General features: G+C 34.1%; 1 protein-coding gene and 1 long non-coding RNA gene across 12 annotated transcripts in view; one reads left to right on the forward strand and one right to left on the reverse strand.

The window, feature by feature from the left end:
- Window positions 1–1,266, reverse strand: LOC140038604 (uncharacterized). Its single transcript, XR_011842184.1, has 3 exons — window positions 1,136–1,266; window positions 867–1,005; window positions 1–210 (listed from the first exon to the last, which is right to left on the reverse strand). It is a non-coding gene; the product is annotated as an uncharacterized lncRNA (long non-coding RNA).
- An 8,634-nt stretch (window positions 1,267–9,900) lies between these two features.
- The window catches only part of LOC140003821 (uncharacterized), a 39,781-nt gene continuing 36,803 nt past the window's right edge, over window positions 9,901–12,878 (forward strand). For 5 of the 11 annotated variants that reach the window (XR_011842401.1, XR_011842397.1, XR_011842398.1 and 2 more), the window contains exons 1-2: window positions 10,661–10,790; window positions 12,630–12,741. Coding sequence is in view for 2 of the 11 variants with exons in the window: in XM_072084469.1 (XP_071940570.1) it covers window positions 10,786–10,790; window positions 12,630–12,741 (117 nt within the window). In the remaining 9 variants the exon portion in view is untranslated. The other 6 variants (XM_072084469.1, XM_072084470.1, XR_011842403.1 and 3 more) reach the window with 4 other exon arrangements.

The following is a 12,878-nucleotide window of genomic DNA, read 5'->3' on the forward strand; positions in this document are numbered from 1 at the left end:
CCGGCCGTTCTTCTGCATCTAGATTTTTCTCATTGTATTTCCTACCCATTGTCCAGCCCTCGAGAGTCTTCAATCCTCCATATAAAGCATCCATCACCAAAGATGAAGTAACTTCCCGTTCTATAAGGTACCCTCAATATAGAATCTGTTTTTTCCTGAGACATGCAGTGCCTGGCGTTTTGGTCCATACCCAGCCAAAAAGCTTGGAAGCTGCCAAAAAGAATGAGAAACTGGGAAATTATAATTTATCAGGCTACAAATAATAGGAAAAAAAACGAAAGTAATAGCAAAAAGACGAATTGAAACAACATTTTTATCCGTTTTAATAGAAGGTTAAATTTTTACTCTCTTATATTGATTCCAAACTTGGTTTATATCCTATTCTAGTTTGGTAATTAAGTTGATCTCCTTCCCAAACCCCTTTCCTTTTATTTCCAATCAACTGGAGAAAATAGAAGCAAACCATTGTTCTAAGAAGCCGAAAAGTAACCTAATATCAATCTAGTCTCCTTTTTTCTTTTCTTTTTTTTGTTGTTGTTGTCGTCGTCGCTGTCTTGCTCCTATTTCTAAGACTTATTTTTCTGTAGAAAGGCCAAAGATATGGCGCAGAGAACTGCATCTTGTCTGCTAGGTCTCTGACGAACATAGATAATGCAATTGCCAAGACTGCACCTAACCCCATTATCTAGTCATCCTTCAACAACACGAGTAATTGCCGATATACATACTATCCGTACAAAATAAGTCGCTTGCACACGTCCAGATGCCATGGCCCATAATGACCATGAGTTACAACTTAAGGTTTTCTCAGATTCTTTGTTATACTACATAATGAACCCAACAAGCAGCAGATATTGGAAGCCTACCTTAACCATTGAGTTTTTTCCTGTATAAACTTCCCCTGCCTGGGTTTTTGGAAAGTGTTCAATGTTCGGGGAATATACAAGGACAAGCTCTGCTCAATATTGAGAGTCAAGGCAGGGAAAAGGACGATCAAGTCTTCCCCTAGATAACAATAGTATATGTTAAAACTGGCGGATAATAGGGGACGAAAATATATAATGTCGAAAATAAGAGCTCAATTTCTGCATCCATGATGCAAGATATGCGTATTCTAACAAGATAGACAGCTTACAACTAACAGACCAATCCAGGCATAATTTCCATTATTTAGCACGTCTGTACCATATTCTTTGGACGAGCTCATTTATTGCCTTTGTATTTGTGACTCTTGTCAAAGATACTGAAGTTACTCATCAATCAAAACTTTTCAAGATCGAAAGTACTTCAGAGCAAAACAAATTCATAAAGAGTGGGATGGAGGAAGTATCCATTTCCTATTTTTCCACTCATGCAACCAACAACAATTTAGAGCCAGCCACATGTTGCACTTTGCATAAGAAGCCATATCAGCTGAATAGATAAAGCAAACAAGATAAAAACTTGGATTTCAACCATGACTTGGGTGTGGGACCGAAGAGCAAGTCATGGATTTCACTCTTCTGCTTACAACCCAATCTGAGGGATGATCCTTCAAATCCACAAAAGGACAACGTTGGTAACACCAACTGCTGATGAGTGATGACTGAAAGAGCATGCACAACATGAGGAACCCCAAGTAATCAACAATAGCGGTTTTGATCTATTACTGTTCTCCATTATGCAGTTTGATCAGCATAGAAAGGTTCATTCATTGGATGGTATAGAAATTAGAATTCAATGGAATTGATGTCTAAGCATTTCCACAAGTCAAAAGTTTAGGCATGCATGTGAATTACATAAACTGCGACAAAAATTAATAAATTTTTGAAATATCTCAACAAAATTTTAAATTTTAAAAATACCTTAAGGTATATTTAAAAATACCACTCATCTACCATACAATGCTACAAAATAGTTTTCAGAAATACGGATCTTCATGCTACAATATAATTTTTCAAAAATATGAGTCAGTTTGAAAGGCTAATTTTTTATTTTATATTTTTAATAGATAAAGTCTTTCTCTAACTTTGTCTATAGCGATCTCTAAAAGCACCATAAAATTTTTAAAATACACAGCTTAAAACATTAAAAAAAAAATTGTTCATTTCTCTCTTCTATCACCACCTTTCTATCTCAATCCACCACTGTCGCCGCTGCCTCCCATCTTTTTTTTTTCCTCACACCTCTTCTCCCTTCTCTTTTTCCCTCACTATTCCTTCTCCTACCACGGTGGTGGAAAAAGGGAAAAGAAGGAGGAGAAGGAGAGAGAGGAAAGGAAAACGAGAGGAGAAGGGGGAAGGAGAGAGGGAAGGAGAGGTGGTAGAGGTGTTAACGGCGATGAAAGGTGACAGTCATTACACTTGGTGTTGGCATCCTCGGTAACATTTTTTTAATGCCAACACTAGAATTGCGCCAGGTGTCTTGTTGTCATTAGCACTTCAATTTTTTATTAACTCAAATTGGTTCAAAGTTAACACAAGTTTTTTATTCTCTAAAACTCTGAACCAAAAGGTACCCGGCCGGTCTAACTCCTGCATCAATAATTTTGTACGGCTGCTGCTTTGGGGAAAAAGCCTTCAAACTCTTTCGTGCTTGATTGCTTTTAAAAAAGCCAAACCCTCTGTTTCCGCCAAACTTGTGTTGACGACATCCTTCTCTTGCCGACGTCCTGAATGTATGAAGCTTGCCCTTATTTTCCTTGGTCAAATGTATCCTATTTTTCCTTTATCCTCTCCTTTTATTTTTAGATTTTTTCCCAATATTCATTGTTTACTTTGTTTATTAACCCAATTTGTGCGGGATTTCTATAATTTATTGTGTGTAAAAATGACTTTGTAAAGATTTCTGTTTAGTATAGTTTATAAGCTTTTTCTATTGATTTTGTCTTATTCTCCCGTGGATAACTAAATGAACTTGGTAGAGTTAAATTCAATAGGAGATTGTGGGTGCCCAATCCTGGGAATCTTGAAAGTTGGATTTTTATGGTTTCCCCACAACCTATAAATTAATAGATAGTGGTTTTATATTAATTTGGACTAGTGTTCTTGTTACTTCTGTTAAAAATTTCCTCGAGAGCAGGGGAATCATGATTGCCCTATTGAAAAGGTTTCACTGGACTCAGTGGAGCTATCTTGACACAAATATACTTGGCTGTTTCTTTCGTGCTAAAGCAGCTGGAAGCGAAGCAATAAGAAGAATAAGAGACTTGGAATCATTCGCATAAACAGCCAAGTATATTTGTGTCAAGATAGCTCCACTGAGTCCAGTGAAACCTTTTCAATAGGCCAATCATGATTCCCCGCTCTCGGGAAAATTTTTAACAGAAGTAACAAGAGCACTAGTCCAAATTAATATAAAATCACTATTCTATTAATTTATAGGTTGTAGGGAAACCATAAAAATCCAACTTCAAGATTCCCAGGATTGGGCACCCACAATCTCCTATTGAATTTAACTCTACCAAGTTCATTTAGTTATCCACGGGAGAATAAGACAAAATCAATACAAAAAACTTATAAACTATACTGAACAGAACTCTTTACAAAGTCATTTTTACACACAATAAATTATAGAAATCCCACACAAATTGGGTTAATAAACAAAGTAAACAATGAATACTGGGAAAAAATCTAAAAATAAAAGGAGAGGATAAAGGAAAAATAGGATACATCTGACCAAGGAGAATAAGGGCAAGCTTCATACATTCAGGACGTCGGCAAGAGAAGGACATCGTCAACACAAGTTTGGCGGAAACAGAGGGTTTGGCTTTTTTAAAAGCAATTAAGCACGAAAGAGTTTGAAGGCTTTTTCCCCAAAGCAACAGCCGTACAAAATTATTGATGCAGGAGTTAGACCGGCCGGGTGCCTTTTGGTTCAGAGTTTTAGAGAATAAAAAACTTGTGTTAACTTTGAACCAATTTGAGTTAATAAAAAACTGAAGTGCTAATGACAACAAGACACTTGGCGCAATTTTAGTGGTGACATTGGGTTGGCACTAAAAAAATGTTACCAAGGATCCCAAATGCAATCATTGGAGCAGTGATGATGAAAAGAAGAAACGAAAGGAAAAAATAAAAGAAAGAAAAAAATAAAAGAAATTTTTTTTAAATTCTCCATAAAAGTTTTTGTTTAGAAGTTTTACAATAAAATTTTATACAAACACCTAAAAACACATCTATCCAAATAAACTCTAGTTTCGTATGGATTAGGTGCTTTGACAGGTATTTTTCAAAAAAATTTACTATAGCAATATATGTGAAAAACTTTTACTGTAAATAGTTATGTGTTTTTTGAGAATGTATTTTGAGGTATTTTTAGAATTTAAAATTTTAATGTAGTATATTTTAAATTTTTAAAAAACCTACCACCCTCCCATCACTCCTCCCCTCATTCCTCCTCCACCACCATCACCACCTTTTCCTCTCCCTCCTTCTTTACTTTGTAGCATTTCTTGAAGGATAACTATCTAAGAGGACCCGTGAATTTGATGTTAAATCTCCAAATGCTAACAAATATGGATGAATATACTTAGCACATAATTGATTCCATAATTGACTATTTTATCCGTTATTTGTTCGGTAAGAATGGCGGTTTAATTGTTGCTGAGAAGGATCATATTGAAATCCTCATCTAGGAGTTATGGTTCCTTGGTCCTATAATGTGGTTCTTTTCCTTTAATCCAACTCTTCTTCTAGCAACCGAAGTTGCATTTATGGAGATGGAGAACCTAATTTTCAAGTCCAGAGATGATAAAAGAGATTAAGAATTGACTCAAAAGTGCTTGCTAATTTGTTTCATGGGATTGAGCTTATCAAGAAAGATATCAGGTAAAAATTTTAGAGCTGCATTCTAGAGTCAAGCAAATCATATTTCCCTCACCTGAAAGAAGTGCAATTTGTCTTGAACAATCTCAAATAGTTGATGCAGTGTAAAACATTTTTTTGCTAGTTTGTTGTTGCATCCAATTGAAGCACTTGGTGTTCGTAGGTAATTGTTTTTAACTCAAAATGCAACCAAATCGGAAAGTAGGGAAGGAAGGGGAAGGGCTGTAGGAGATGGGAGGGAGAGGAAGGAGAGAGAGGAAAAGGAAGAGGAATGAGGAAGAGAGGGGAGAGGGGAGAGGGGAGAGGAGGGGGGTGATGGTGTTGGTAGAGGTAGAGGTGCTATCGAGCCGAGTCGAGCTCGAGTAGCACTATACTCGAGTTCGAGTTCGATCAAAATTTGTACTACTCGAGCTCGAGCTCAAACTCGATCGAGTAAAAAAATTTGGACTCGAGCTCGACTTGATGAAATAAAACTAAACTCGAACTCGACTCGTTTGAACTCGAGTAAGCTCGAGTAAATATCAAGCCCAAACTCGAGTTTTGAAATAAATCTATAATTTTTTTAAAAAATATATAATATATAATATAATATAAATATATAATATAAATAAAATATGAAAACTCGATTAAACTCGGCGAGCACTCGAGTACTTATTTCTTGAGTTCGAACTCGACTCGTTAAATTTAACGAGTAGTTCGAGCTCGAACTCGAGCTCAATTTTACTGAACTCGATTCAAGCTTTTGATCAAGCTGCTCGCGAGCTTGCTAGCACCCTTAGGTAGAGGTAGGGATGGAGAAGAATGAGGAAGGAGGGGAGATGTGATGGCGGAGGTGGGTGGTGGTGTGGTGGTAGTTGGTGGAAAAAATGTTTTAGAATTGGGTAGTTTTTTGTTATTTTTATTTTTGTAAATTATATTTGAAATCGTTTATACTTTTGTAGTTGTTGTTAGAGCTATTATTAGACCTGTTAATAGGGCAAGTCAACTCAAACTTTGTCCGTTCGATTCGAGAAAAAATCTGATGAGTCCAACCTTTCATTGAAATTGGGCCTAAATATTAAATTCAAATTAAATGTGAGTCAATTTTAAATCTTATTAGATTTAAATCCGATATATACTTGACCCTTTAATCTCTGTGTGTGTATAAAAATATTCATATCTTGCTATATATAATTATATATCTAAATATATAATACCAATACTTGATATGTGACAGCCCCACCTTCTCCTAAGGCGAACCAAAGAGCTTAGCGGACTGCCTGCCCAACTCTCGCCAGGACTAACGGTGCAGTTAAATACGATTTAAAACGTTCCGAAAAAATAAAAGCGCTCAAACAAGTCAAAATCGCAAAATAGCCAAACGAAAATCAAAATCGTCGATGAATAGTGGGTGCCATGTCATATAACTCGGAAGGACACATAAACAAGGTTAAACAGGGTTATACACATACGTTTGTAATTTACAAAACAAAAGAAAGATAATTGGATCAAAATACATTTAGGGTTTTTTCAACTATCGAGGAGCTTTACAAAATATATTAAAACTAACTCAACTCGTGCTTCAAAACATCATAGTCCCCAAAAGTGGTTCCCTGTAAGAAAAACAAAGGTAACAGAAAGGGGTGAGTTTACGCTCAATGAGGTACCAATCATATAAGGGTAAAATCATGGCCTTTCACGTTAACCAGTCAGATACATATACCAGATATAAAGGAAAGTAGTTAAACATAGTGATTCAAAGGGAAAGGATACAGGTGGCTCTCAGGAGCCAGATTTCCATTTGCAGTATTTGATCCGAACCCGTTGACTCTCCGTCAACGTACATAGAACTAACATATCCGTAGACCCCACTTTACACCAATTTTCGTCCACCAAATATATCCCTACCGGACCCGAACTCCATACAGGAACAGTAATGGTAATACTCGAGTATACCAGAATCTTGAGTCTCAATATCCAAAGATTCCCAAAACAGACTACCGTGGTTCATTATCTAATTGACCAGGCCCTTGCCTGCCCGACTTGAGTAATTAGCTACAGGTGTTGAGCTCAGAGGTCACAGAAAGGTCGTTGAATACCAGCCTCCAAACGACGTCCGAACAGACTCAGATACAGTTAACAGATTATACACAGTAAATAGGCATATGGACAGACAAGAGAACGAGTGTGATAAAGTACACTCTCGTCTCAAACAGAACAAACAGATAGTGCAGTCATTTAAATCGCAGATTGTAAGGGCAGAAACCAAGTTAAGCAGCAAATGAGGGGAGTGGTACACTCATCAGTTCAAGTACAGATACTTCAAAAGTTTTCACTTCAAACTGGCTTTAATCACCAAGAAACCCTAAAATCATCAAAGTAAAACAATTGAAGGTTTCACATCCAAAATCGAGTAAACGGAATGCACAAGTGAGATTCGACTACATGTTGTACGCCTTTCCAGATTAAGTACTAGTACAAAAGAATAACATATGAGTATTGAGCAAAAAGATAACAGTTGGTTCTAGGGTTACAAACAACCCCAAAACGCTTCATTTGTACTAAGATCAACTCAATTGAAGGAATCACGTAATCCTAAAATTTTGGGCAACATGCCCTCTGTATTTACCTATTTTCCCAACCACTTATGACTTCATTATTTTTCTCAATCAATCCCAAAGTCATACGCAATATAAATTCATCACAACAGCCGTTCAATAGGCTCAAAGTCATTCAAGTACAAGATTTAGCTAGAAAAATGACCGGAAATGAGTTTTAAACTAAGGAACCAAAAAGGCAGATTCACCGCTATTTAGCGTATCGGAACCTAACCAAAACTACGTTTATTGGATTAAAGTGCAAGTTATGCCGTTTCGAAACTAAGGCAGAGGGCTATAACTTTGATGAAGACTACTTAGTCCAACTCTCACCCTAACTAGGTCAAATTTATCAAAATAATCCCAAATTTTTCAGTTCGAAGTTCAACTAGCAGTCATGTTTCATTCAATCATATCTCAGTACACACAACTCCGATTTAGGTAATTCCAAAATCATTTGAAAGATAAGATACAAGGCTATAATTCTTAAGAAAACATCGACAATCAAATCAGTAGTATTCCTGGTCAAACTAACCAATTACAGAAGCTGATTAACAGTTTCGGACAGAAACAGGGCAGCAGGGGTATTTCGGTCTTTTCATAGGTTACGTTGCTCCGATTGGGCTGAAATTTTGCAGACAACTATAAAACATCATTCTCTACAACTTTTATGTTTTAACCCAAGGCTAATTCGGCCTCTAACTAGGAGAAACAGTATCGGGCAGAATGGGGTTAATTGAAACCCTAATTCCGAAATTTCCTTTCAAAGCGAAAATTTTTCGCAAATAGCCACAATTTACGTACTATAGTTTCATTCTAAACTATTTCCAACGATCATCCATGACCAACCAATACTAAACATATAAAAACAGAAAAAAATCATGGATAAATATAAAATTCACCAATTTCTACAAAAAGTTAAGAAATAACACCTCAAACCATCTCTTTAACTCACATAAGCCACTAATTACACATTATTGAGAAGAAAAGAAAGGTTCCTTAGCTACTCACCTTACCAACTCAAGAAAGGAAGCACTTAGCACCTTGGTCTCCCAAACCACTTCACAACCAACCTTAATACCACTAAACTAAGAGGTTTTATGGAGGAAATCTAAGTTTAATCGGTTGAACTTGAGGATTGAGCAAGATTAGAAGCAAGAAAGTTGGAAGTTTTCTCTTCTTTTCCCCTTGAAGATAGCCGCCCAAGAAGCTTGCAAATGAAGATGATTTTTGGGTAATTTTTGATTTAATTGGCAAAGTAGTGAATAGTGGTCAAAGTCAAGAATCAACCATCAAGTGACACTTGTCACTACCATTAATGCATAGCTATCCTTTTGTCTCTCAAACTCTCATCCATTGGGTATCCTCTAATTATCTCTTAACACCTACTAAAATAAACCCGGTATCCAACACTTAACCTAATTGGTCGAATTTTACCGAACTTTCTGTACTAACAGGTCTCACGTCCAGTATACGCTCTTAATTTCTCAAAAACTAACCGATACTAGAACAATCATTTAAAAACTATATTTACTCATAAAAATTATTTTTAAAATTTTTTGAATAAAGAAAATGTGGAAAAACATGCAATTAAAAGAAAATAAAACCTATAAATTAAGAAAATTACGAGTCCTCACATGATACATATATATATATATATATATATATATATATGAAATATAATTATATATCTAAATATATAATACCAATAATTGATACATGCATATATATATGAAATATAATTATATATCTAAATATATAATACCAATGCTTAATACATATATATATATGTATATATAAGAAATATTGTGTTTGGATTACACCTTATTTACACAAACTGACTTATTTACATTATCAACACATTTTTCAATTATCTTTTTATCTTACATATATTACATCAAAAAATGCTATAGTATTTTTTAAAAGAATTATCCCAAATAATCTCCTATCCAAACCCACTAATATACACAATTATGTCAAAAGATTTTGAAGGATAAATCTTAATAAGGGCAAATTGAGGATCTTTGAAGATTATTTTAAATATTTTAAGATTTATTGTATTTGAAAAACATGAATATTTAAAAATTGCTAATCCAAACGTTCATAATCCAAACAAGCCAAGTTCAATCCAATCTATTTTGAATCAAACCAATCTTCTATATTGTTTATACGGCTCTAAAGGCCCCACTAAATCCACTAAGGTCTCGTTTTAAATTGTGATATTTTTGATAAAAAAAGCACTTTTATGTGCTGATAGTACTTTTAAAGTGTTATAAATTAGAAATAAAATTTTTAATGTTAAAAGTACTTTTAATAAAAAATTAAATTTGATGTTTTGGAGTAGATTTTGTGATTTTAAAAAATAAAACATCAAATTTAACCATTTTATCCTACATTATGAACCAAATAAAAACTAAAATACTTAAGTACTTAAGTTTACAAATAATATATTTAAAAATATTTAAACATTAATAAATATTTTTATTAAAAGTTGTATTAATTACCACAACCTAAGCGGAACTAAAACCGTTTCCATTGCCTCCGGTGACAAACCCGCCCATGATAGCCAGCTGAATTACGGTGGTGCTTGAAAATTCTTGACCGGCATCACAGAGTTCCGAGAGTACTGTGATACTAAGTCTTAAAAGTTCTCCATCGTATAAGCTTCCCAAACAAACTTCTGGCGCACATCCATCAATTTGCAAGGCCTCGCCGGAATCGTCAGGTATGAAGGGTCGCGTTGCGTCAAAGAAAGCAAGAGCTGCTTGTTTGACCGACGCTTCCTGTTTTTCCATCAGATCCTCTACGCTATTTCTATTACTTTACTCGTACACTGAAGGGAGGGCTCAATTGAACCACGACGACGGGGACCAAACTATTATTGAATCAACGACAAGTTAGTGCTCCTGTCAAATCTCCACGTTTTTGTCTTTGGGCTGGCTGCCCATTCCCTCTCCAATTTTTGTGGTATTATACCTACGCAATTCATTACCGACTCTTCTGTCCCAGAGTTTGTTCTTTCATATGAGGTCTCTTGATTGTCGCAACTTTGTTTGGATATCAAATTTTTTAAATAATATTTTATTTTTTAAATAATATTTTATTTACATTATAAATATATTTTTAATTTATTTTTTTATTTTTTTAATTATTATTTTATTTTACATACATTATATTATAAAAAAGTGTTATAACATTTATTTTAAATAATATTTTATCCAAACAAATCGATTGCGTCTGTGGCATGCGATATTTATTAATAGATTTGTTTTTGTCGGTGGAATCTTATCCTCCCCGTAAATATTGAAAGGTTACGTGTTTAGGCGGGACGCATGGTACTCTTGGGATTTCTGACATAGTACAGGGTATTTTGGAAATTTGCTGGCAGTTTAGCTCTCTATTTAATGGGGTTGGTTTCTCTAGGTTTCCATCGCCGCTTCCTTTTTTCTTTATTCCCATCTCGCCTCTTGCTTTTGCTTCTTTTCGCTCTTGTTCCTTTTGGCTCTTTTTAGCTCTTGTTTTCTTGGCCTTCGGTTAAAGTCGCTCTGGTTCCTTTTTGCTTTTTGATGGATAGATCTGAAGTGGAAAATTTCTGTGATAAGTTGCTTAAAGATTGTTAACTTTTTTGGTAAGTTTATGCAATATTCAAAGTTGCTTAGGTGTAGATCTAAGTTTGAACCTCTTAGTTCTTTGGATTATTGAGTAGATTTTTTGAAGTATATTAAGGTTTTTTAATTGTTGGGACAAAGGTAAAATATATCATGGGGTCTTTAACTTTTTGATTGATTTATGTTAAGTTCCATTAGATTTACTGTCAGACTAGTAGATCTAGAAGGATGTAAAGGAAGAATATCAACTTTGTAATTGTTGAATTGATTACTCATTAATGGTTAAGGTTAAGGAAAGAAATAGGAATTAGACATAAAAAATGATGACTGTAAAGGTGAGGAACTTGTTTGGATTTATGGTTGTTTTAAAAAATATTTTAGTATTATTTATTATAACACTTTTTTGAATGTGACGAATGCTTGATAAAAAATATAATTAAAAAATATGTTCTTGGTGAATGATAAAAGGTATCTTCTTTAAAAATAATTCAATCCAAATGAACTCATGGATTGATTATCAAAAGATGGTTATTCTTAGTTTATTTTGGTCGCTCCTATGGTTATGGAGACATTTTTGAGCAGTATTATTGCAACCTAAATTTTAGATTGGATTGGATTTGCATCTCTTTTATCGATTTAGGCCTTATATCCACTTGATCATGATTGTTATATTCGAATCTTGTAGCATCAACAAGACAATGAGTTTGTTTGGATAGGAGTTTATTTGGATGATTTATTTGAGATAATTATTGTAGCACTTTTTGTGATGTGATGTATGTGAGGTAAAAAGGTGATTCAGAAGATAAAAAGGTGATCAGGATTTGTGAAGCAAATTATTTTTTTTCAAATCATTCCAATCCAAACACACTCATTGATATTCAATTTTAAGCAACTTTGTCTAAATTGTTACTATTATTATTATTAAGATTTATTTTCTATATACTGAATACTAATAGTGTATACATTTTTACCATTGAATATATGATGCATAATTTGAATTTAAATTTGAAATGCAAATTTTGCACATGTGTCAAGTATCTAACTGTGATAGTGTTTACATTGTTAGTTAATATAAGATTAATTCTTAATATTTTTATTATATATATGTTTAAATTCTTATTCTATAAAATTGTTTAAAGAGTTGCGGTGGATACACCAAAGTTTTTGGGATGAAAGGGAAATAAATTAGCCATAAATTTGGGAGAAAGTTTTTTTGTTTTTGTTTTTGTTTTTTTTTTTATAAAAGGGAAATAAAACAGCCATAAATTTGGAAAAAGAGATGGTTGACAATTGTATGTAATTTTCAAAATCATAGTGTGTAGTTTTCTTATGTTCCCAGTATTAATGCGAATAAAAAGCATAGGGTTGAAATTATTAAATTTGATGTGGAATTTTTTTTGCTAGTGTTAAGAGCATTATTAATCAACCATAATGGCCTTTAGCTTTAGAAGCGGGTTTGTTATGCAACAAATAAATCTTTCGAGAAAGATCATAATAACAAATTAATGGTCTATGCAATTGGAGAGGTTTAACTTGAAATCGTCCATTAGTGAAGAGCTTGTAATTATAGCATACTGTCTGGCAACATCTATTTTGACATGTTGTCTAAAGTTTGATGCATCTGTAATACATATATGTAGATTGTTTGCTATCATCATGGAGAAGTACAATGACCAACCTTTTAAAGTTGGGCAACTGGTTGAGGCAAGATCCTTCATGAAGGGTTATCGAGGCGCGTGGTTTCGTTGCAAGGTATCTACACAACATATATACTAAAAGTGTGCTTGTACTGGTATCTCATTTAATTTGTCTTATAATCAATTGTACAACATGCTACATTTGGGAGTCTAATCTAGCTTTTTAGTTGGTTTAAGAGCCTGTTTGGGGCT

The sequence above is a fragment of the Coffea arabica genome, chromosome 3e, assembly GCF_036785885.1.
Source record: "Coffea arabica cultivar ET-39 chromosome 3e, Coffea Arabica ET-39 HiFi, whole genome shotgun sequence".
Classification (NCBI taxonomy): Eukaryota; Viridiplantae; Streptophyta; class Magnoliopsida; order Gentianales; family Rubiaceae; genus Coffea; species Coffea arabica.